Raw genomic sequence first — 26,578 nt, 5'->3', positions numbered from 1 at the left:
TTAACAACTTGAAAGATGAGGACACACTTATAGACAATTTTTAAAAAAAATCTCACTAATGCAGAATTTGTTCATTGCCTCATCAATGTCTTGCCCTATAACACCTTTGAGAAATGGCCCTTTCACATTTCTGGCCATGTGCTTTTGAGTGGGAGCTACCTCCTCCAGACACACACACACAAACACACACACTCATGCACACATGCATCTCCCTGCCATCTCTGACACCTCCCCACTATTGCCATAGGGATCAATTTGAGGAAGGCATATGATGCAGTCAATGAAACGCAGAGATATTTTAGAGGATTTCTAGGTTACACATTTCTTTATCTTTAGTGGAAGCTACCAAAAAGAATGCCTTGTCATCCTCTGGATGCTGTTATATGAGGTATCATGACGATATGATTAGCAAAGCCTTACCCATTTTTGCTACCTGGAAATGAGAGCAGAATAAAAGCCCTAAAGAGAAATAGACATGGACCAGACTAACATGTACCTCTGAATCAAACAGGATCTGAATCTAGAACTATCCCCAGATGTGTAAAATAGCAATTCCCTTTTTACTCTAAGCCAGTTTTGTTGCTGGTGAAGTTAAGGTTCTTGCTTTGTTGTGAAGGAATTCAGAGATGAAATGATAGGTAAGAAGTAGATTTGTTTAGAGATCAACACACTCTACAGACAGTGTGGGCCTCCTCAAAAGGCAAGAGCGGCCCTGAAATATGGTGTGGTTAGTTTTTATGGGCTGGGTAATTTCATAGGTTAATGAGTGGGAGGATTATTCCAGTTATTTGGGGGGAAGGGGCAGAAATTTCCAGGAATTGGACCATCACCCACTTTTTGACCTTTTTTGGTTAGCCTCAGAACAGGTAGGTGTGTAATTTAGCATGCTAATGTATCACAGAATCACAGTAAGTATCTAATGAGGCTCAAGGTCTAGTAGAAGTGAGATCTTCTGCCATCTTGGACACAGTTGGTTCTAACCAGTCTTTTTCATGTCCTTGGGCTATGTCAGTCTTTTAAAGGTTGTGTCCTGCCCCCTTCCCTTCTGTTTCAGTTTGAATTGGGTGTTCTGTCACTTGGCTACAAAAGATTGCCAGGGAAGAGACCATTAAAATGGGAGTAATTGAATGTACTGGTATATTACTACACCAAACATCCTACCATATACAAACTAAGGTTCATAATTTCTGTAATTATAGCTATTATTCTAGATTATCTCTCAAAAATGAGAATGTCAATTTATAGACTGAGTGAATACTGCTATCATGATGTTCAGCACAGTGTATGTGCAAATCTGCTTGTTTGCATTAGTTTTGTTTTATTTTTAGTTTACTAGCTCATAAAGCCCCTTCATAACTAGGAAAATATTCTAGACTTGGTTCAGTGGGCAATAGGGAGACATTAGAAGTACTTGGTGCTGGAGCAGTAACAAATTAGAGGGATATTTGCAGTTACTATTGAAGAGACAGTGCCTTGCTCATTTGCAGGGTTTCAAATTACATATCTTTGGTGTTTTACTTGTTTGAAGGCTGTCTTCTCCCCATTTAAAAAACCAGCTCATGACAGCAGGGGCCACATCTCTTGTTCACCAGGTGAACATAGATATTATTCACAGGACAATGGATCTGTGAACATAGATATTAAGGACAGGAATATCTATATTTCTACACAGGACTGGGAACATAGATATTGATAGGATAACTGAATTGTGGATGAGGAAGAATAGAAGGCAGAGAGAATGGGGAAACAGGAACATGTAGGAGATAAGAAGCTACAACCCATGTGTGAGGTGCCTAGACTCAGAGTTATAGCAGGAGACTAGAGAAGAAATGCATCAGTCTGACAGATGCTACCAAAAAGTTTACAGTGTTTGTTGACTGGATGGGAAAAACCAAGGAAATACAGAGAGGAGTGAGGTTTCCCGCCCAAGAAGCAGAAACTATGGCTGTTCCATTAGCTCAAAGGAAAGTTGGGATGGGAAGGAGCATGAGAGAAAAAAAAATTCTTGATTTTTGGATATTTTTTTACGAGAGAAGAATGTGTCATTAATATGGAAATGTAAGAAGGATTTCTTTCAAGGAATGAAGGATTTGGGGAAATGATGGAACTAAAGGTGTCAGGTTGGAATATGTAGAAAAACCGTGGGAGAGAATTATGTTCCCGAAGGAGTGAGAACTGGTTGGAGTCAGCTTGAGAGAACAGACCAGAAACGGAGGAGGAGTATCCTCTGCTTGTTCCTTCAGACTTGTTTCAGAGTAAAGAACAGATTTAGTTTTCTAGAATTTCTGGGAAATTAATGCAGGTAGCTTAAACATTATACTCATAATCAAACTGTCCGTATTAGTCACTTTCAGACTTTTGTTGCAACCCACTCTTAAGAAATACAGTTTACATTTTGACCCACACATGCACACACACACAATTGGTACAAAATTTTCTCTGAAGAATATGCACTCTCACTATATACAGTCTGCCCAGTTTTCATCTATTTCATTGTTTAAAGCTGGTAACAACCCACTAAATTGATCTCACTCCCCATTAACAGATCATGTCTGGAAGTTTTAAAAGCCCTGGTCTATGTGATAGTCACGTAAGAAATGTAATGAATTTGATGAAAGAATACATTTTGAGAAAATTGAAATTCTGGTTAGATAAAAGTTTTTGTTTAATATCTATTATCATATAAAACTCTATATTGGTACTATGTTCTTATAGCTCTTCAAAATTTAGAAAGAATTAGAAGGAAAGCACTTACTTTTCCAAAACGTTCAAATAGCTTCTTATCTTGGAGCTTTAATAGTATTTACCAACTTTTAAATAAAATTTAAAGTCTGAACTTCGGATGCAGGCTATGAGGTGTAATTAAAAGCACTCTGGCTTTAGAAATGGACAGACCTGGGCTCAAGTCCTGGGTCGGCCACTTATTTTATTGTTTATTTATTTATTTGTTTCTGGCTGCTCTGCATCTTCCTTGCTGCGCACTGGCTCTCTCTAGCTTTGGTGTGCGGGCCTCTCCTGGCAGTGGTTTTTCTTGTTGCAGAACATAGGCTGTAGGACATGCAGGCTTCAGTAGTTGCAGCTCACAGGCTCCAGAGGTCAGGCTGAGTAGTGGTGGCCTACGGGCTTATTGGCTCCACAGCTTGTGGGTTCCTCCCAGACCAGGGATCGAACTGGCATCCTCTGCATCTCGAGGTGGATTCTTAACCGCTGGACCAACCGCCAGGGAAGCCCCTGCATTTGTTAACCCTGTGACCTTTGCCAAGTTTCTTAATCTCTCTGGATTCCTCTTTCTTCGTCTGCAAGTGGGGAAAGCAACACTCACCCTCCTCAGTTGCTATTGTTGCTGAAGAATCCTTGTTGATCACATCACTTACAGGGCTTCCCTGGTGGCTCAGCTGGTAAAGAATCCACCTGCAATGCGGGAGACCTGGGTTCGATCTCTGGGTCGGGAAGATCCCCTGGAGAAGGAAAAGGCTACCCAACCCACTATTCTGGCCTGGAGAATTCCATGGACTGTATAGGCAATGGGGTCACAAAGAGTTGGACGTGACTGAATGACTTTCACACACACACAGTACTTATGGCCCAATACTTGTTACTTGGCAGGCATGCAATAAATGGCAATTGTTTCTATTACAAGGGCTAAAGTACAGACAACTTGTAAGACTTTTAGCACAGTACCTGGCATTAGGCAGCAATAAATATGGATGATCTTTCTATGCCAACAACCAAAAAGTAGAAATACAGTTGTAAGCCAAGTACGTAGAAATGTACAAACCAATTATATGATTTTATATTACATACAATTTTTAAAGAAAGATATTTACTGGATAAAGTAAAGCACATGGATAACATTGATGTTATTGGAGAGATTGAGTCTCATCTGTATAATGTGAGAAATTATTCACCACTGTTGTGGAATTTTTCTTAATTCCCCCACCAATGTAATCATTAAAGTGATCTCAATGCATTCATTCAATAAACCTAAGTTTATTAAGACCTACAATGCCAGGTACTGGGGATAAAAACACAATAAGAAACAGTTTCTAGAAGTGTGGTTAAAATAAACAATAGTTAGCATTTACTTTTGCTCCCAGGCACCCCACCCCCATGGACCACGGACATCAACACTACCTCTGTACTTTTTGGGTCTTCCTGATTGTACTCTGACGTTCCACGCCACGTCAGAGGATGGCTTACAGATGCTCTGTTGGTCTTCACAACAGCTCCATGGTCTACTTCTTGATGATTGGCTTTTCAGGTTAAAATACCTACTATGTTCAAGAATTTCTTGTTTTTTGTCAATTTGTCCTCAGGCAACCTCAGGGTAGCTCTAACTGAACAAGCTCATAATCCACCTACATGTCATCTTACCTCCATCTCACCGTTATTTTACTTGCCTCTTAAAAAGTAGGCAGTGAAAGTTAACTGAGCATCACATCATTTGAAGGAAAAAAATGAAAGTTTTCCTGCTTTCCTATATTTTAAAATGTCCTTGCATCCCTCCTCACCATGTTTACTGTCTGCCTGCTTGTGATAGATTTCATATCCATAGTCATCATAGTAACATGGTGGGAAAATGCCCTTCATTCAGATACATAGCATCTGCAGACACTTTCTGGTAGTTTTCATTGGGAGGGATGCAGTTTTTGTTAAGAAAAATAAGTGCTGAGTGCCTGTGTGCAAAACTGAAGGGCCTACAAAGATGCTTGAAATAAAATCCCTTCACCAGGGAATGTACAGTTTAATGAGAGAGATGTCACATGTACCACCTGCTGTAAGGGAGAGGATGACTCCCGAGGTGTCTGGGGGAAGGAAAGTTGAATCTCATTCTTAACTTCACACACATGGTGATTTGCTTCTTACCACTTTTCTAGATGACTTTTGTTGCCCAAATTAGCCCATCTGACCAGTGCCTACAACTGAAAAAAAACCCATGCATGAACTGGAAAGACAGGAATCTCGTGGTGGCAGTATTTCACACTTGTGATGTTAGTAAAATAAAACCTCCTGGCATCTGTAGAGTTTGGTCGGGCTGTCACACTTGACAAGGGAAAGATGTGTAAAACTCCACAAAGAGCTTCTGTTTGGTTTTACAAAAAGTGGCTTAAGAACCCCTCGGGGGTGGATCCATGACTATAGTATGGGTTGGCTTCCACACAGGTATCGCCACCAATTGGCTGTGTGGTTCACATTTCAATTTGGAAATAAATATTGCTCAAGCAGCCCCCAGCTTGTACGGTGGCTTACAATAAGGAGAAATTCTGGCGAGTTGCAGAAAATCGTTGCTCTTATCAAAGAGCTTTAAAGTCTGTGAAAAATGGCATCTTTCATTGCTTGATCAACAGATGGACATCTTTGATCTTAGAAGTACTCTTATCAATTCTGTTTAAACTGCCAATTTAGAAATTCCTGACACCAGATACATGAACCATCTCTTTGAGGGGATATCTTTAGTAAATCCTGAAGGTCAAGTTTTATTAGTGGAGCCACAGCTGACTCATGAACTGAAATTGCCTTAACTGGACTCTTACGTGCTAAGTTGATTCATGTGATCTTGATGTAATTTTGCACATGGGTTCATGCTCCTGATCAGAGCATCTGTCTCCCCTCTTTCCTGTTTTCTACCTCTTTAGCTCTTTGTATTGCAGCTGGTTAGGGCTTTCCTGATGGCTTAGCGGGTAAAGAATCCGCCTGCTAATGCAGGAGATACAGGTTCGATTCTTGGGTTGGGAAGACTCCCTGGAGGAGGAAATGGCTTAACCCACTCCAATATTCTTTCCCTAGAAAATTCCATGAGCAGATGAACCTGGTGGGCTATCGTCCATGAGTTGCAAATTTTCAGATCTCTTTATAGAGTTTGCTCCTTTCTTTATTTAACTGGGTCTAATCCGTGTTTATTTATATTTTTCTATCCATGTTTTGGGCTTCCCTTATAGTTCATACAGGTAAAGAATCCACCTGCAATGCAGGAGACCCAGATTTGATCCCTGGGTCAGGAAGATTCCCCTGGAGAAGAGAAAGGCTACCCACTCCTGTATTCTTACCTGAAGAATTCTATGGACAGAGAAGCCTGGCAGGCTATAGTCCATAGGATGGGAAAGAGTCGGACATGACTGAGTGACTAACAAATTCATGCTTTAAATTTTAACCTGTCTATTTTTCAGCAATAATTGAAAGAATAATTCTGTTAATTTGAAGACATTTTATGTGGATCTTATAAAACTTAAAGTATTTTAAATTCTTTTCACATGTTTTTAGTTCACACTTTTATATCTTTAGTCTTTATAAGCATCCTAATTTAGGATATTTGAAATTTTTGGTAGTGGTGGAGGGGTGGGATGAGGTGGGGAGTTCCTGATCCCTGTGTCTGTGGAGCCTTGTTTATGGTGGATGGCTTATTTGTTTTGTGCTTTGGGATTGTGAGTTTTTCTTAAGAGTCTTTCTTGTTGGTCATCCAGTATAGGCTGAGGGTAAGCTCATGTCTCTCTGGAGAGGTTTTGTGTATGCTTTTGTCAGGGCACCAGAGTTATCACTGGCCATGGCCACCTGGTAATGGTTTATTCTGGGCTTCAAACCTACATGAGGTGGGCCTGTGGTTATCCATTCTCGGCAGGGAGTAGTTCACCCCCACTGAGATCCAGGCCAAGATAGTCAACTTTCTTAACTACCTCCTTGTGCAGGCTGGAGAATTTCTTTTCCTAATCCTCTCTCTAGGGCAGAGGGGGTGGTCTGATGAGAATTCCAGCTTTATGTGGGAGTCTCAGTTCTAATTCTGTCACCCACACTTCCTGAAGGCCCTGGGACTTCTTCTGTTGAGTCACATGGATTTACAATCCACATCTCCTGTTACCAAGGCTGGTAACCTACTCTCTTCTCAAAGTAGTAGTTCAGAGACTTAGTTCTTATTTTCAAGTCTCTCTGTGTTTGACTCTGGAAAATTTCTTATCTTCTTGAGAACTCAGCTATGCATTTAAAAAGATATTATATTTTCCCCAGAATTTCTAAGATTTTAATAGCAAAAAGTTAAAAAAAAAAATATCTCTTTTGCCAAGAGCACATCACCATCCTCTGACAGTGTCTTCTAGTGAATGGAAGATGCCCGTCCACATTCAAAGAGGCGTATGGAGAAGGGACCTGTGCCTTTTAGAAGTGCATGTGCTTTTTAGTCTAACTCATCTGTAGGCTTGAGAACTGTTCATTCAGTCTTTCTTTCATCACCCTTACCTTTATAGCACATTCAATAAATACTGAGTTCCTATGGTACAAGCTTGCATTAATTTATTAAGCAAGCAAATATTGTGTCTAGCATCTGCTACATGCCAATTATGTGCTCATGCTCAGCAAAAACATACCTGATCACCGTCTTCATGGAGAGCTCAAATACTGATCAGATAATCACATGGATAAAATGTGTAAAATTGCAAATGTAGCCAGTGTCAGGAAATGAATGTGCATGTTGCTGTGAGATGTGCAATGAGGGATTTACCGAGCTCAGGCCAGGAAGGGCTTATTTGGGGATGTGAAGGCAAGAATACACAGAAGAACTGTACAAAAAAGGTCTTCACGACCCAGATAATCATGATGATGTGATCACTCACCTAGAGCCAGACATCCTGCAATGTGAAGTCAAGTGGGCCTTAGGAAGCATCACTACAAACAAAGCTAGTGGAGGTAATGGAATTCCAGTTGAGCTATTTCAAATCCTAAAAGATGATGCTGTGAAAGTGCTGCACTCAATATGCCAGCAAATTGGGAAAACTCAGCAGTGGCCACAGGACTGGAAAAAGTCAGTTTTCATTCCAATTCCTAAGAAAGGCAATGCCAAAGGATGATCAAACTACTGCACAATTGCACTCATCTCACACGCTAGTAAAGTAATGCTCAAAATTCTCCAAGCCAGGCTTCAGCAATACGTGAACCATGAACTTCCAGATGTTCAAGCTGGTTTTAGAAAAGGCAGAGGAACCAGAGATCAAATTGCTAACATCTGCTGGATCATCAAAAAAGCAAGAGAGTTCCAAAAAAATATCTATTTCTGCTTTATTGACTATGCCAAAGCCTTTGACTGTGTGGTTCACAATAAACTGTGGAAAATTCTGAAGGAGATAGGAATACCAGACCACCTGACCTGCCTCTTGAGAAATCTGTATGCAGGTCAGGAAGCAACAGTTAGAACTGGACATGGAACAACAGACTGGTTCCAAACAGGAAAAGGAGTACGTTAAGGCTGTATATTGTCACCGTGCTTATTTAACTTACATGCAGAGTACATCATGAGAAACGCTGGGCTGGAAGAAGCACAAGCTGGAGTCAAGATTGCCCAGCGAAATATCAATAACCTCAGATATGCAGACAACACCACCCTTATGGCAGAAAGTGAAGAGGAACTAAAAAGCCTCTTGATGAAAGTGAAGGAGGAGAGCGAAAAAGTTGGCTTAAAGCTCAACATTCAGAAAACTAAGATCATGGCATCTGGTCCCATCACCTCATGGGAAATAGATGGGGAAACAGTGGAAACAGTGTCAGACTTTATTTTGGGGGGCTCCAAAATCACTGCAGATTGTGATTGCAGCCATGAAATTAAAAGATGCTTACTCCTTGGAAGGAAAGTTATGACCAACCTAGATAGTATATTTAAAAGCAGAGACATTACTTTGCCAACAAAGGTCCATCTAGTCAAAGCTATGGTTTTTCCAGTAGTCATGTATGGGTGTGAGAGTTGGACTGTGAAGAAAGCTGAGCACCGAAGAATTGATGCTTTTGAACTATGGTGTTGGAGAAGACTCTTGAGAGTCCCTTGGACTGCAAGAAGATCCAACCCGTCCATCCTAAAGGAGATCAGTCCTGGGTGTTCATTGGAAGGACTGATGTTGAAGCTGAAATGCCAGTACTTTGGCTACCTCATGTGAAGAGTTGACTCATTAGAAAAGACCCTAATGCTGGGAGCGATTGGGGCAGGAGGAGAAGGGGATGACAGAGGATGAGATAGCTGGATGGCATCACCGATTTGATGGGCATGTGTTTGGGTAGACTCTGGGAGTTGGTGATGGACAGGGAGGCCTGGCGTGCTGCAGTCCATGGGGTCGCAAAGAGTCAGACATGACTGAGTGACTGAACTGAACTGAAATGAAGTGAGAAAGAGTGGCTTTCACTGAGTGAAAAGCGGAGTGAAAATTGTGCCAGATATGGTGCAGCATGTGCAGAGACTCTGGGGTGAGGATGAAGGACTGAAAGAAGGGTGGTTAATTGGAAGAGGAAATCGTGAAAAGTATATGGTCTCAGAAAAGGCTAAAAGGGAGCTAAGAGCCGAACCATGGAAGACATTGAAGCCTGTGTTAAGGAGTTTTTTGTTTATCCCATGAGTCATTAAGGGCTTTAAACTGGGGTATGGCACATCTAATTTGCCCTTTGGAAGATCTTTCTGACTTCAGAAAAGAGAACAAATTTGAGGAGGCAGAAGTGACAATGAGGCTAGTTAGGAGGCTATTGTCAGTAGACTAAATAAGAATTGCCAGAGCTCAATGCCAGTTTTGGCTTTGTAAATACAAAGACATGGAGAGATTTGAGATTTATTTAGCAGGTAAAATTATCAAGGAGAAGCAGAGAGATGGACCAAGAACTATTCCAATGTTCCAGGCTTGCATAACTGGATGGCTGGTGGTGGTCCTTTACTGAGATGGGGAACACCAGAAGAGAATAAGGTTTGATGGAAAGGCCAGGGGGTTTCCTTTTGCATGTATTGAGTTTGAGATTTTTTAAACATCTAAGAGGAAAATATCATGAGGCAGTTGGATACATGGGTCCAGAGACCAGGGAAGAACACTGGGGATGTAATTATGTGAGTAATTTTTTATAGGTGATCATTAGATGAGATTCCCTATGAAGAGATGACAGGGTGTTGTTCAGTTGGCAAGCTGTGTCTGACTCTCTTTGACTCCATGGACTGCAGCACACCAGGCCTCCCTGTCTCTCACCATCTCCTGGAGCTTGCCCAAGTTCATGTCCATTGAATCGGTTATAGAAATATGGAGGTTATTGGTGAGTTTAGTGGGGGCTGTTTTGGTGGTAAGATGGGGTAAGAAGCTAGGAGTAGGATGTAGAGCGAGTAGGAGATGAAATGAAATCAGTGAATGTAGACAACTTTTAAGTTTCCCAGTGGAGTTATGTGAGATTTGAATTTTCTTTTTTTTTTAAATAATGGAAGTTATTTATTTATTTTTATGTTTTTGGCCATACCACATGGCATGTTGGATCCCGGTTCCCTGACCAGGAATCAAACTCATGCGTACTGCAGTGGGAACACAGATTCTTAACCACTGGACCACCAGGGAAGTCCCCTTGAATTCATTTTTAAAGGAAACAAGTCACTTAGTTATGATGGGAAAGCAAAATCTTTTAAAATAGAGAATCAGTAGAAATATTAGTTTCTTGATAGTGAAGAGGTGGCCAAGATAGAAACATAGGCTGGCACAGAGATGAAGACCCTGCCCCAAGACAGAGTTGTAATACTAGCTAACATTTATTCCATTCTCATTATTTTCCCAACTGCCACTCTAAATGCTTAACTGACTTAATCTCCAAAAAGTCTCTGCGGTTGATACCCTTATTCCATTCAGGACATGAGGAAGCTAATCACCAGAGAGGAGCTGTAACTTATATCGTAGGAGGACAGGAGTTTGAACCCAGACAGTCTGGCCGTGGAGTTCATGTCCTTATGTGCTTGCGTGCTAAGTCGCTTCAGTCGTGTTCAGCTCTGTGCAACCCTATAGACTGTAGCCCGCCAGGCTCCTCTGTCCATGGGGTTCTCCAGGCAAGAATACTGGGATGGGTTGCCATGCCCTCCTCTGAGGGATTTTCCTGACTCAGGGATCGAACCCAAGTCTCCTACGTCTCATGCGTTGGCAGGCGGATTCTTTACCCCTAGCGCCACCTGGGAAGCTCCCTCATGTTCTTAACCACTATGCTATACTTCTTCTCAATATGTGAGTGCACATTTTTATATGAGTGAGTATTTATATCATCTGTGAGCCAAGGTATGAGCTTATCCATCTGCAAATATTGAAAATATCTGTGGTTATATGACTCTGGAGCAAAAGTATAAACTAATGTTGGCTCAGATACTTTGTTAAAACTCCTTCTTGGCTTTTTGTTATACAACAGGATGGGTATAAGTGGAAATTTCACTAGACCATTTGTGGCTTTAATCAGTGGCCATTAATAAATATGTGCACATTATTCATTTAATTGTACCTGTAACTATGTCGTGGCCTCTGAGGGCATCATAGGTAAGTAAGCAGAATCCACGACCAGCTGAAGCCACTTATTCCTCTGCCAAGATGTGTCATTTGTGAGTGTCATTAAGCAGTATCCCAAAATAAGTGACCTTTTCCAGGTCCCTGGGGATTGGCTTTAACTACAACATGTGTGTTTCTTTTCCTTCCAAGGGTTTAACAACTCCGAGAGAACATGCGACAAAGAGTTTATTATACGTAGAACAGCCACCAACCGAGTATTGAACGTTCTCCGTCACTGGGTCTCAAAGCACGCACAGGTAATTCAGTAGCCTCGATAATTACTTTCAAGGATTTTTTTAAAACACCAGCTTTAAAAATTACTAACAATACCTCCTGATGCTTTCAAGTTAGAGTTTGAACCTTGGAAATAGAGCATATTGAAGGGAAGAAACTCGAAGGTGGGCCTACAGGTCAAAGCAAGCAAATGTGTACCGCCACCATCCAGTGGTTGAGTTCTTCCAAGGGCAGGACACAGCAAGTGAGGCAGGACTCCCCGTCCTCTCATCTCTGAGGAGCAGCACCCACTGTGGGTGCCGGGGCTGTGGCAGGACCACTGTCCTCTGCCACCTGGGAGCTCTGTTCACAGGGCCCTCTCTGTAAATGCAGTTGAGTCAGCTGGGGTGGTACCTCATGGGGGTAAATAGCAGGTGCCCCTGGAAGCAAGAAGCCTTCTGATACCAGACACGGGAGTGTTTCCTCGGCCTGATTCAGAAGACACTTTTGCCTTCACACCCTTTGATGTTTTGTTTCTAGTACAGTTGACTCTTAGTTGAGGCATGTGGGATCTAGTTCCCGGACCAGGGATTGAACCCAGGCCCCCTACATTTGGCGTATGAAGTCTTAGCCACTGGACCTCCAGGGAAGTCCCAGCTCTTGAACAATGTGGTGGTTAGGAGCACCAGTCCTCTATGCAGTGGAAAACTTGTGTATAGCTTACATCTGGCCCTCCGTACCCGTGGTCCTGTGATGTATGTGGTTCGTCCACATCCAGTGATTCAACCAACCTCAGACTGTGCAGTGTGGTTGTGCTTACTATTGAAACAGTCCGCATACAAGTGGACTCACACAGTTCGAATCTGTATTTCTCAAGAGTCTACTGTATTCTGTTTTTAAATTGCATCATGCAGACAGGACACCTGTTTGTGTGTATTCAGTGCTAGTTTATAGACTTTGTATTCATTTCACCATTTCACAAAATAAAGCAAGGGCCCCCTTTGCCTCATTGATTCAGGGCATGAATTGTGCCAAACAGTGTCCCCACTGCCCAATAAGTGGTGGGCCTTCCTGACACAGGCTGGCTAGCACCCTGCAAGGGGAGTTGTAGAGAGAGAAGGGGGCCCTTCATGGCTCAGATCAGAACGCGGAAACATATAAAGTGTGGGTTAGCTAATGAGTAGAGGAAAAGAAAAATGCAAGGAATTCCCATGTCTCACTTCGTTATGTTCTCAGAGGCCATCACAGGTCTACTGCCTGGTCCTTGGTAATGACCGTTCATCAGAGAGAGTCTCTTGAGGGCCGGGCTCCTGAAACCCTGTGGCAGGACAGTTCACTAATTGGAACAAGTGGGATTTGGACCTCACCACTAGCTGGCCCATGACAGCTCCTAAATATTAATTAAAATAAAAACAAGTACAGCACATTAATAAAGGCTGTAAGCACTTCATCTTGTACATCTTAGATAAATAACAATGGATCCTATATGACTCAAATTCAGAGAACCATCCTTAGCTCGTTGGAAATGTCTAGTCTCTCTTTTCCACAATCTCAGTGGGCTGCTTTGAATCCCTCTTGCTTCACTGCAGATAAAACATGATAATGATGTTTCTCTGCCACCTGACTGTCCATCCTGTCATCTCTGATTTTTGACTCAGAGTCTTGGCTTCTGATTCCTGGGTCTGACAGTGGCTTGGAGATGCAGAGTAGTTTTGATAGACAAAGTTGAGCAGATGCTCTGTGGTTCTCTTCCGCAGTCAGAGCTTGGGCCCTGCAAGTTCATGCCAAGACCTGCAGTCACAGCACCAGTCACAGCCCAGGTTTCCCTGGTCCCAGCTCCTTCCTCCCCTCCACATCTTCCCTCAAAAACTCTTAACCTCACTTCCCTGTTAGCCTCACTTTCCTTTTATCCCCTTTATCAATCCCCAGCGCCCTCTTCCTCTAATGATCTCAAACAGGGGTCCCTCACAATTCATATATAACACTTACAGTAGCTAGAAAAGTACCTCAATTCAAATTAGAGTAAGCTGGGGTTATTTTACTTTTGGTAAAAATAGCTCATAGATAGGAAGAGACTGGTGTACTGAATCCATCACTTATAATTAAGAGATTTATAGTAAAGTGTTATCATCTGATTTAACAGCTACATTGTACATGCAGGTATACATGTGTGCATACAGGCAATATCAGACTGAATAGCATCAAGCCATTAGCTACTGGAATAGAAAATGGATTGACGTGAAAGCAAGAGTCTCTTAATTCAGATTGTGTCCAAGTGGCCTTTAGTTCTAATCCAAAAGCATCCTAGATAGATAGAAGGAGATGATTGATAAACAGGTGTTGTTGTTTAGTCACTAAGTCTTGCCCGACTCCTGTGACCCCATGGACTGTAGCCCACCAGGCTCCTCTGTCCATGAGATTCTCCAGGCAAGGATACTGGAGTGAGTTGCCATTTTCTTTCCCCAGGGGATCTTCCTGACTCAAGGATTGAAGCCACGTCTCCTGCATTGGCAGGCAGATTCTTTACCACTGAGCCAACAGGGAAGCCTAGATAGATAGATAGTCAAACAGATGACTAAATGCAGCAGATGCAAAGTTTCATCTGGTGCAGCAGAATCCTGGGAGGAAGATTTTGTAAATGGAAAGGAGAGGGTACTAAAATTTACTGGACACCTATTCCACAGGTCAACTTGAACTTACTGTTTTATTTTATTATCTATATCTTCCAGTTGAATCCCAGACATGAAGTACCGAAAGTCACAGCACTTACAAGTGGTATAACCTGGGCTTGAACCAAGGAGTGTTGAACTCCAGAGCTCATGTCCTAGTCCCAGAGAGTTGAGTCTGCCAGTTTGAAGTGAACTTGGCTGGAAAGGCAGCCACAAACCTGAATCCTTAATTAGAAAAGCAAAGGCAGGATAAGAAATGGTGCATGGTTAATTTCCTAGGAAACCCTTTTCCCCTTCCAAGTGTGGGGGAAATGGACTAAAATGAAGCTGTCATCTTGGAAATAAAATCTTCTATGTGCAACAAAAAGCACCCTTGGTTTTAGCTTTTGTTTGTACAGTTCAGATACTTTGCAGCCTGTAACTTCAGATGTGCTTATACATGGGAAAGCACTTTGCAATCAGTTTTAGCATCCCAGACCCTCTCTACATCAAAGTGGTACATCTCTACATGTGTGGACAATAAAGCTGCTCAGGTATCCAGTCTTTTCTCCTGTCACGATTACTGTATAAAATTTAGACCCTGATGTGCCAAAGGCAGTTCTTTCCACTCACTCACTTGTCTTTTCTTACCTTTCCTGCTCTTGTGTCTGGATTGTTGTGATGTGTGGTTGGTGTCGGATTGTCCTGGTATAACTTCATCATGTACACAGCCTGTCACCTTCCTCATTCAAGTGAGTTCTCCATCACCATCTCTCAGTAAGCGCGTGAAGTGCAGGTGTTTCCATAACGTTTCTGCTTATTGGAAAAGAGCTTTAGGACATTTTTTGCTGGCTTCAGTGTCCGGGTTTCCCTTCCTCGCTTTACTGACTTGCTTTTGGTGGGACTTGAGCCCAGGCCTGTCCATTTCTAAAGCCAGAGTGCTTTTAATTACACCTCATGGCCTGGATCCAAAGCTTAGACTTTAAGTTCTAATTACAAGTTGGTAACAACACTTCAAGCTATAAGAGAAGTTGCTATTTGAATATTTTGAGAAAGTAAGTACTTTCATTTTAATTCTCTTTTCTGAATTTTGAAGAGCATGATAAGAACTTAGCACTGTTTTAGAATTTCATATGGTAATGGATTTTAGGCAAAACTCTCTATTTATCCAACTGGAATTACAATTAAAATGTCATTAAATTCAATTTTAATGACATTTTAATTAAAATGTCATTAAAATAAAAGTATATTCTTTCCCCAAATTCATTCTATTTCCTATGTGATCACTGCACAGACCAGAGCTTTTAAAGCATTCAGTCATGACCACTTAATGGAGAGTGGAATCAATTAATGGGTTGTTATCAAGAGCAGGTCAAGGCATGCTCTTGGTAATGGGTTGGTAAACAGTTCCAATAGACAGACCTGGTTTCAGCTCACAGTCCTGGAGGCCACACTGAGTGCCCACCACCTCCTGTCACCACTGCAGGACCACCTGAGCCAGCTGAGTTAGAGGAGGTGGGAACCTGGCCCCCGACTTGATAGGCCCCAGGCAAGGTGACCACCATGGTGCTTGAAGAAGGGTTAACAGCCCAGCTCCAAGCCTTTATCTAGGTTTATTTAAAGGTATTTATTCTCACAGCGGTAATGGGGCTTGAGACTGCCGGTCAGAAAACTTGAGCTCTAATCTGACTCTGTCATTTAACCCACATATATTTTTTTTATTAATTAATTAATTAATTTGGCTACATCAGGTCTTAGTTGTGGCACACATGATCTTCGTTGCTTCACGTGGTATCTTCAGTTGTGACGAGCAGGCTCTCTCTAGTTGTGGCCCACGGGCTTATTTGCTCCATGTCATGTGGGACGTTAGGTCCCCCATCTAGGGATTGAACCCATGTCCCCTGCATTGTAAGGCAAATTCTTAATCAGTGAAGTGAAGTGGGGAGTCCCGCCAGGGAAGTCCCACCGTCATCTTTGTTGTCTTTGGTTTTCACATCGCAAATGAAGGCCTTGGACAAGAGGATGTTTTTCTTATCTGATTGATTCAGTACCAGTTGAGCCCATTTAAGGAAGAATGCAGCGTTATTGTGACAACTCGACTGTTTTGAAGTAGTAGCTTTATAAGAAAATTAGTAAGGAGTTGAACTCATTTCAAAAAGCAGCACAGCATGCTCACAATTGCATTTTTCCTCACACGGTAGACTAACTAGGGGACACCATTGCAATTTGTAGAAAACCACCATAGTGAAACAGCAAGATGCAAATTTGTCTACAAATAATCTAGAACATCGAGTTTCCTGTAAAGTATTAGAGATCATGCATTTATTTCTCAGTTCTCATCAGTTAACTCATGTTGGCAGATACTATCCTGAACTTATTTCAGGAGAAATAAAGAGCTGCAGAATTAAGGGTGTGGGTCTCCAGAGAAATAGAAACTTCCCTCGGATGTTACCTTCAGCTCTCCCCATCCCCCCAAATGTAGTGCTAGGGTGCCACTTCCTCTCCTGGAAACTTCTAGCCTTTTCTTTAGTATTTGGTAAGGCTAAAATGTTTCATTTTTTCCTGATTTTAAAATTTCTCACCTGTGAATGTACTCCCCCCTAATTTCTCCTCATCTTGTCATGCTTTTTCACTCATTTTTCTCCTTCCATGTTGAAAGTGAAGCCACAAGGCGAGCTGAGTTTCTCACACATGCACTTGTCTATGGATCAGCAGCCCAGAGTTGGTGGGGGTTAGGGGGTGCTGTGTTCTTCTTCCAGCTCTGCCATTGTATCTTCTCTGGGGCCCTGAACTGGTTACTCAGACTCCCTGAGGGCTAATTTCCTCTTCTAAAAAGAGAAAAACTATCCATGTTTTCCCTTACCTAAGACTGTGGTGAGAATTAAACGTGATGTTGAATTAAGAAACATGAGATACATAAGGTACAACATAGGTACACCCCCTTCCAGCTGAGGACAGGAGAGACGTACATTTCCTCTCCCTCCAACCAGTCAGGAAGCTCCCTCCATACAGGGCGCCCTGCCTTATTCATCCTTGTATCTCCTTTCACTGGCTCTGCGATGCTGACTTCATGGTAATTGCCCAGTGATAGCTGGTGAGTTTACACTTTAATGTTGCTGTTGTTCATTCTCTCCAGAAAGTCATTTTCTAGCCTTTAAAGTTTCCCAAGTCAGCCAAGGCAGAGACTACAACCACTAATGGAAATCAAGGCTGTGTGTGTAGAAAGTCTGAGTAGAGAAAGTGTTTTCACTGGGCAGCTGCACCCTCCTTGGGGGTGTCATGCTGGGCAGCCTTATGTGTCATTGACACGATTTCTGATTACAAGGTGTCTGCAGGTTCCTGGACTGCAGAGCTTTAAAAATTTTTTTTTAATTGAAGTATAGTTGATGTACAATATTTTATAACTTACAGGTGTACAATAGAGTGATTCACAAGTTTTAAAGGTTATACTCTATGGTTATAAAATATTGGCTATATGCCCCACGTTGAACAATAAATCCTTGTAGCATATTTTATACATAATAGTTTGCACCTCTTAACCCCTCACTCCTATATTGCCCTTACCTCCTTCCCTCTCCCCACTGGTAACTACTAGTTTGTTCTCTATATCTGTGAGTCTACTGTGTTGTAGATCCAAGGTTGTATTACTAGTTTGTTGCATTTTTTAGATTCCACATATAAGTGATATCATACAGTATTTGTCTTTCTCTGTCTGACTTATTTCATTTAACATAATACCCTCAAGTCCATCCATTTTGCTGCAAATGGCAAAATTTCATTCTTTTTAATGGCTGAGTAGTAGTCCATTGTCCATATCATATATACCACATCTTCTTTATCCATTCGTCTGTTGGTGCGGGTTGTTTCCATGTCTTGGCAGTTGTGAAGAGTGCTGCTCTGAACATTGGGGTGCGTGTGTCTTTTCGAATGAGTGTTTCTGCCTGTGTCCTCTCTGCACAGCTGGGTTGAGGAGGGACTTCGAGGCTGGCTATAAGCAACTCAGATCTGTTTTCTAGTATCTATGGAAGGTCTCGTATGTACAATCTACAGCAATTTTTATTTTCCTGAGTTGTCTTATTGATCAACTAATTCTGAAAAAATACTCTATCTTGTTTGTGGGTTATTACAAACCCTGGAATGGCATTGATAAAAGAGCCTGCAGCTGTGCCACAGGTTGCAACTCATTTCATCAGACTCTGGTCTTGGTCTGAATAACAAGTACCTGAGAATGAAACAGTCATTTATTTTCTTAATTGTAAGCTAAAGGGAATTAGCCTACGTGTTTTAAAAGTGTTAGACCAGACAAAAACAAAATTCCTTCCCAAAAGAGTTTATGGAGAGAACATTGCTACTCCCTTTTCTGTTTTCTCACCTCCTTCATTCATTCACTAGTAGGAACTGAGTACCAGAGTGTGCCCGACACTAGGGTAGATGTGAGCGTGAGCCTGAGTTGGGTAGTGGGCCTTAAGTCTCCTGCAGAGAGGTCTCCAGAAATCCCACAAATGCCACAAAAGGAGGAGCTTGGCACTGTCCCATCCGCCATGTCCAGGGGGAACCAGGACCAGGCTCCACCTGGCCCAGTATATCAGGCTAAACCTTCTTCCCCTGGAAGGTCAGAAGTGATAGCAAGAAGGCAGAGAGGAAGTGGGGGAGAGAGAAGGGGCCTCCCATGAGGGGTTCCAGGCTTGAGGCCAGCCAGGCAGGGCCAGGAGGGAACTGGTGTATTCTGGACTGAAGTGGAGCTTCGATTCATGTGTTGGATTGGACGTTTTGACTGAAGAGATTGTTCTTAAACTAAAGCTTCTGGAAACTCCAGTGCCCATCCTAAAAGGTGGGGAGGGATGGCCTGTAGAGCAATGTAATGAGATCACTGAGAAACAGTACTGCTGCCCAATTACTTCATTATTGTTCATGACACAGGAAGGTCTCCTTGGCAGAGCAAGTTTCACAGAGTTTATCAAGATGACTCACTTACTATGTTTCTAACTCACTTCTGTCCTCCTACAGTCATTGTGTGATGGACAAAGCATATCTAGCTGCTGATGAAGAATTCCTTGGTTTAAATGCTTTTTTACATTTTATTGCGATATTACATACTTCGTATGAAGGGCTCTGAACATGGGTATAACTCAATGACTTTTTACCCATGTACACACCTGTGCATCTCCCACCCTGATTAAGAAATGGAATATTTCTGGCATCAGAGACGCCCCTTCCTGTCAGTGTCCCACTTCCTGGGCATTGCTCAATTTTTTTTTCCCTTAGTTTTAGCATTGTTCTTATTGATTTTGTGTACTTTTTATACATTCAGGATAAAGCCCTTTATTTGCCAATTACATTCATTTACCAGTTTGTTCTTTTGTATAAAATTTTTATGTAATTTTTTATTGAAGTATACTTGATTTACAATATTATGTTAATTTCTGCCATACAGCAAAGTGATTCAGTTATATATGTGTGTGTGTATATGTATATGCATTCCTTTTTATATTCTTTTCCACTGTATTAATATGAATAGTTTATCACAGGATATTGAATATAGTTCCTGTGCTGTATGGTAGAAGCTTGTTGTTTTGTTGTTGTTGTTCCATTCTATCTATAATAGTTTGCATCTGCTAACCCCAAACTCCCAATCCATCCCTCTCCCACCTCCCCTCCCCTTGACAACCACAAATCTATTCTTTATGTTTGTGAGTCTGTTTCTGTTTTGTGGACAGGTTCATTTGTGTTATATTTTAGATTCATATACAAATGATATCATATAGTATTTGTCTTTCTTTTTCTGACTGACTTCACTTAGTAGGATAATCGCTAGTTGCATCTATGTTGCTGAAAATGGCATTATTTCATTTTTTATGGCTGAGTAGTGCTCCATTGTAACTCAACATTAAAAAAACTAAGATCATGGCATCTGGTCCCATCACTTCATGGCAAATAGAAGGGGGAAAAGTGGAAGCAGTGACAGATTTTATTTCCTTGAGCTCCACAATCACTGTGCATGGTTACTGCAGCCACAAAATTAAAATATGCTTGCTCCTTGGAAGGAAAGCTATGACAAACCTAGACTGCATATTAAAAAGCAAAGACATCACTTTGCCGACAAAGGTCCTTATAATCAAAGCTATGGTTTTTCCAGTAGCATATACAGATGTGAGAGTTGGACCATTAAGAAACCTGAGTGCTGAAGAATTGATGCTTTCTAATTTTTGTGCTGGAGAAAAGTCTTGAGAGTCCCTTGAACAGCAGGGAGATTAAACCAGTTAGTCCTAAAGGAAATCAACCCTGAATATTCATTGGAAGGGCTGATGCTGAAGCTGAAGCTCCAATACTTTGGCCACCTTATGCCAAGAGCCAACTCAGGAAAAGACCCTGATGTGGGAAAGATTGAGGGCAGGAGGAGAAGGGGATGACAGGATGAGATGGTTGGAATGCATTACCAACTCAATGGGCATGAATTTGAACAAACTCTGGGAGATAGTGGAGGACAGAGGAGCCTGGTGTGCTGCAGTCCATGGGGTTGCAAAGAGTCGAACATGACCGAGTGACTGAGCAACAATTCCTGTTAGAGTAACCATTCTAGATGGATGCTCAGAACTTTGCGGATGGCTGCTCTTGGGAGAGCCCTGTGAAGGTGGAATCTGGGCTGAACCCAGGCCTTCAGACAAAATGCCACTACCCTATTTGACCAGTGAAGCCGTTCAATCAGCACTGCACAGGGAATTTTCTATAGTGGTAGAAAGCTTCTATGTCCATGGTGTCCAGAACAGTAGCCTCTGGCCATGTGTGACTGACTAGTGGCTACAATGTAACAGGCCGCTCAAGAGTTCAGCAGGGAGCAGACCCAGCTCTGATGTCCTGTCCTTCCACTGCCCTGCAGGGCCCAAGTTCCTCTGAAGCAGGAACCTGGGTGGGTGGTCCCTGCCAAGGTCCCAGTGAGCCTGCTGAAGAAGGAAATACCCAGACTGGGTTTACTGAAGCAAAAGCAAAATCTTTATGGAACATTGGTATTAGGGTTATTAATCGCACAGAGAAGATGATGGCTTTTTCTCAGTAAGGAAGGACAATGAACATCCTCATGTTTGGGCTTTGGACCTGCAACCCCAGGCCAGCGGTACAATGGGAACATGCCCGGTTGACTAATTGAGGCAGAAAAGTAGGTGCTGCTGTGACGGCCTATACTTACTGTGTTCAAAGACCTCAGGGATCAAGGTGTCCTAAAATGAAGAGATTATCAGTTCATCCCTTCTTTTTCTTATTTTGACAGATGACAGAGGGCCCTTTAAAAACTGGATTTTATGGGCAGATACTGTGTTTACTGGGGCTTCCAGTTCATCTGCCAATACAGGAGATGCAGGAGACATGGGTTCGATCCCTGGGCTGGGATGATCCCCTGGAGAAAGAAATGGCAACCCACACCAGTATTCTTGCCTGGAAGGTTCCATGGCAGAGGGGCCTGGTTGGCTACTGTCCATGGGGTAGCAGAGAGTCAGACATAACTGAACATGCATGCACTGTATTTATTAGTTTATTATTTATTTATTGTTGTTGTTTAGTTGCTGAGTCATGTCCAACCCTTTTGTGATTCCCATGGACTGAAGCCCACCAGGCTCCTTTGTCCATGGGATTTCTCAGGCAAGAATACTGGAGAGGGTTGCCATTTCCTTCTCCAGGTGATCTTCCTGACCCAGGGATCAAACCCACCTCTCCTGCATTGCAGGTGGATTCTTTACTGATGAACCACTGGGGAAGCCCCAGGAGGCCCCTTTAAATTTTTAAATTTTTTGGCCTTGCTTAGGAAAACACAAAATCCAGTGTCAACTTAAAGCACTAAGTTCAGATTTATTCTTTGCTCCAAATCTGAAATGGAGGTTGGCCAGGACAAGCACGTTGCAGACTTCTGTTGTGGGTGGAAGAATGAGATGGATAAGAGAGAACCAGCTACTGAACAGGCAGCTCCTGCTGCCTGGACTGACAGCTCTCAGCCTGTGTCCAGCCCTGTCCTGTCCTCGGGTCCACCCCCTCCTTGTCTGTACTGCTCCTACCAGTCTGCCTGGGAGACTCTCCCCGTCTATACGGGCACCCAGACTCTGCTCCTGAGTCGTGGATTTTCTTTCCACTCAGGAGACAGCCTTCAGAGTAGGGATGCCTGATCTTGGAGCTTTCTCAGGAGAAAGAGTCCCTCCCCGGATCACAGTATTCTCTGCTGCACTTGGGTGCTTCCTGATATTCTCCTAAAGATGCCCAGGATCTTACAAATGTCCCTCCCCCGCATCCTCACCACAGCTGAATGAGAGTTCCCAGTGTCTGCTTCCTGGGGAGATGTGTCCCTGACACTGAACTCGGAGGAGGAGCTCTGGGATTCCAGGGGGTCTCTGCACCAGCCTGAGGTTTGAGATGGTCTTAGTTACAGAGTGGGACACTCGGTCTTTCATGGGCAACTTGAAAACTTAACCTCCCCACCCCTGCTGCCCCCAGAAGGCAGGCTGCCCTCTGAGGATGCATTCTGAGTGACAGGCTCCCAGAGTGTTGAAAAGGTTCTTTAACAATACTGTATTAATGTCAGGTGCTGTTCTAAGCGGTTTTCAAACACTCAGGCATTCACTCCTTACTCCAGCCTTTTGCGTCTGTTTCACAGATGGTGAAATTGAAGCCTGGGGACGAAATATTAAAATTTCCCTGAGATGTCGCAGGTGGCCAGTGGCAGAACCAGGGTTCACACCTGGGCTGCTGGCTGCCCAGCTCAGGTTCTCAACCACCCATCTCAGGCCCCTGCATCTTGCCAGCTAACACTCAGGACGCAGAGCACTCCAAACGGATAGGAGAAAGCCACTTCTGACCCCAGACAGTGAGCATATCATACGTTAGCACTGACGACACTTCCTTTCTCTGTTTCTTAGTCTTCTCTGAGACTTTGGCCCTAGATTCTGTGTCACTTAGACAACGGATCTGTGCTTGCTAAAGGTTGGGCACAGTCCTGCCCCCTTCCAGCAGCCACCGCAGTGCCTCCTGCATTCAGACAGTGATTAGCCGGCTCCCGTACCAGTCTCCCCGGGGCACTGCCAGGGTGGGATTGGGGGTGCTGTCCACGGTCACAGGCCAGGAAAACCACTGCTGTTTTCAAGGCCTCAGGACCCCAGACATCCCACCCGTATCCCAGGTGGATTCGGATGTGGCCTCATTGCCCAGGTAGTGCAGGAAGGCTTCTAGGCCTTCCCCTGCCTCTGGGTTCTGATGGGGATGCCGGGAACAAGAAGAGAGAATTCAGTCACATTGTGAGATGCTGGAAGCTATGAAATATTTTAAAATATTTATTTATTTTGGCTGCACTGGGTCTTAGTTGCGGCAGTCAGGCTCAGTAATTGCAGGCTTGGCAAGCCTGCACGTGTGCTGCGGCATGTGGGATCTTAATGTCCCAATGAGGGATCAAACCCACGTTCCCTGCATTGGAAGGTGGATTCTGAAACACTGGACCACAAGGGAAGTCCCTGAAATATTTATTCTTAATAGTAAATTAGTGTGTATTACCTCAGCCTTGCAAATGCTTTTATAGAAACCACCAAATAGAAAGATAATCCACGGACATAGTTTTTATGTTAGTCTCATCCTTATTAAATTGGTCCCGATTTGCTTCTAGCTGTCCACACTATCACTGTTGGCCTCTAAATGTCTAAGCTGAGAAATCTCAAACATCCACCAGGTGCAAACCAGTGTTTATTCACAAGCCCAGACTTGGCCATTTATTGTTGTTGTTTAGTCACTCAATCCTGTCCGAATCTTGCGACCCCACGGACTGTAGCCTGTCGGGCTCCTCTGTCCATGGGATTTTTCAGGAAAGAATACTGGAATGGATTGCCATTTCCTTCTCCAGGGGATCTTCCTGACCCAAGGATCGAACCTGCATCTCCTGCATTGGCAGGCAGATTCTCTACCGCTGAGCCACCGAGGAAGCCCAAGACTTCCCATTAAGGCAGCCAAATAGAGAATGCTGTATCTAATTTAAATAGGACAGCAACGTCCTTTTCACTCCTTCTGATTTCCTGAACATGTAGGCTGGTACTTATTTTCATCAGTGGGTGTTTGATCCTGCTGAATTTTGTTGTGGTTATTGACATTGTCCTCTCCTCCGCTCAGAATAGACTGCCTTGGGCATTGCATTTCACTTTAGTTTCTGGGTCAGAAAAGACTCACATGAGGAGCAAAATCCAGAAACCTGAATTCTAGTCTGGATTCCAGTGTGCGTTTGCTTTAAATTTGTAAAATTGACCAAATGATCTGCATGGGGTTCTTCTACAGAAAGGAATGATTTGTCAGACTGCTCTAGAAAATATACAAGAAAGTACTAGTTGATAAATATGGGTTCTCTCTTCTTTTCTTTTAAGCTTGAGGATAGATCTTAACTCTTTCTGTGGTCTAGGCAAACAAGATTCTTGTTCCTTGAGCTGCTTAACAGAGCTTTTTCTTATCTTTTATGCATCCATATTGTTATCCTTTAAACTCTCCTTAAGCTTTCCATGCCTGTCTTTTAAAAAATGCTTGGCAAGACATTTCCATCAGGATTTATTTAAATCAGTGTGAAATAGAATTAAGAGTTTAAGATGTCTTAAATGGAACTTATTTTCAGTTTCCATTAGTTGCCGAGAGAGAAATGTAGTTTTCCCTGTAGAACTGGTGGGATTCTTTAACGTTTTGTGGATGGATTGCATTGACAGAGAAAATTCAGAGAAGCACAGAAGGGGTTGTATGTACTTTGATAAGTTCTTATCTCTGCTATAAGAGTTTTCTGATTAAAGGTGCTGTTGGGATCCTCATTTCTCCCAGTTTGCATTCCGCATGCTCGTAATCATTCTTGGGCCTTGGCAGTGTTTCTGGAGACCATGGCAGATCAAGTCCTCAGGACCAGTGACCCTCCATTACTTTCAATCACCTTAGGACTTGCAGGAGCCCGCTTAACACTGGTACATCAGATGGTTCATTCAGGTCCAGAATGTTGTCTCACCTGCTGACTTTTGCTTTGTGTTTCTTTCCTCCCAACTCTGCTCCCCAGCGTCACCCACCTATAATCGTCTCATCTGCTCAGGTAAAGTTTCTCTCTGGATGGACATTGAAAGTTCTAATTCTACCAGATTCCTATGACTCTGAGTCTGTGTTCTCTGTGGGGGAAACCTACCGGCTTTCTTTGTCAGTCTTTTCCCCTCTCATGAATCCGGGAAGGGAGGACAAAGCATAGTTTAGAAATACATTCTAGCATTTTCAAAAGGTTTTTATTCAAGTTAAATTTTTCTGGCATGTGGCCTTCTTTAATTAAGAAAGTTACAAACTCAGGATTAAAACCAGGCTCTTCCAAACTTTTCTTTCTCCCTCTGATCCTTGCCATTATCTTGAAAGAGACAATTCCATATCAGTTAACACCTATCTAGAAACCAATGGAAAACACAGCATGTGGAAAAATTCTCTTTTTTCCCTGATACATGCTTTTAAACTGGCTGATTCTCTCTTGAAGCTTAGAGATGTAAGCTCAGGAGCTATCCGATTTCAAGGTTGTAGGGCAGTATTTAAAATTCTTCTAAGCACAGCTGTTCAGGTCTAGAGGCTGCATTTTAGCAAGTCATTCACATGCAGAGTCATTTGTTAGAAAATGATGGAATAAATGATTTTCTGCATAGCTTTTTCCTTCTCTCTGAGTTGGTGTCATTCATTGCCGTTTGCCTCTCCCCAGTTATTTTTGTTCTAACATATCTTCCACATTTCGCATTGTGCCTTCTCCTCGTAGCCTCCCACTTCACATCTGCTAAACTAATTTCCCAAACTGCCAGTTTAAGAAGAATTAGGTAGCTTATTATCACTTGTCTCAAAGTTAAGAATGCTCCCAAGAACGTTTATCCATTCATCCAACAAATATTTGAGGGCCCACCAGGCACATGCATGCTTACCAAATTTGGGGGTTAATTATATCTGGAATTTACTACCTTTTCCTGGCTCATAAACTCCTACATGATGGCCAGGCATACATTTCTTATATATTCTGTTCCTCTTTGAAGATTCTCAACCTTATGGGTAATTAATAACTAGTAAGTGTTGAACAGGTACTGTAAAGAGTTTAGTGTTACTATGGTATTTTTGTAGGGTTCTCTTCCACACTTGATGCCCTTTCTTTAAAATTTCCACTAGGCTGTCCTTTTTGTAGTGTGAACCAAGAGGTGGTTAAAATATTTTTGCAGTTTGGTGATGAGAAATGCTGGAAAACTCTACCTTTCACTTTTCCAGGGAGAAACCCCAGTTCAGAGTCATGGTTGCCCAGAAGGTGAGAAGGCAGGGAGATGAGGGTGGTGGCGAGTGGACAAGACAACCCAGGTACTATGCAGGGTCCCTTATCCAGCACAGTCTCCCCTAGGACCGGGCGTCAGTATGGAAGTTCTAAGT

At 42.7% G+C, this 26,578-nt stretch overlaps 1 protein-coding gene across 4 annotated transcripts in view; it reads left to right on the top strand.

Moving 5' to 3' along the window:
- The window catches only part of RASGRF2 (Ras protein specific guanine nucleotide releasing factor 2), a 246,104-nt gene that overhangs the window by 182,544 nt on the left and 36,982 nt on the right, over positions 1-26,578 (top strand). For all 4 annotated transcript variants that reach the window (XM_043464746.1, XM_043464747.1, XM_043464748.1 and 1 more), the window contains one exon: positions 11,448-11,554. In XM_043464746.1, the coding sequence (XP_043320681.1) occupies positions 11,448-11,554 (107 nt within the window). The remainder of the gene's footprint in view (positions 1-11,447; positions 11,555-26,578) is intronic.

This window comes from Cervus canadensis, chromosome 4 (genome assembly GCF_019320065.1).
Source record: "Cervus canadensis isolate Bull #8, Minnesota chromosome 4, ASM1932006v1, whole genome shotgun sequence".
In the NCBI taxonomy this organism is placed as follows: Eukaryota; Metazoa; Chordata; class Mammalia; order Artiodactyla; family Cervidae; genus Cervus; species Cervus canadensis.
The sequence above is the reverse complement of the archived record's forward strand: the minus strand, read 5'-3'. Positions and strand labels throughout refer to the sequence as shown.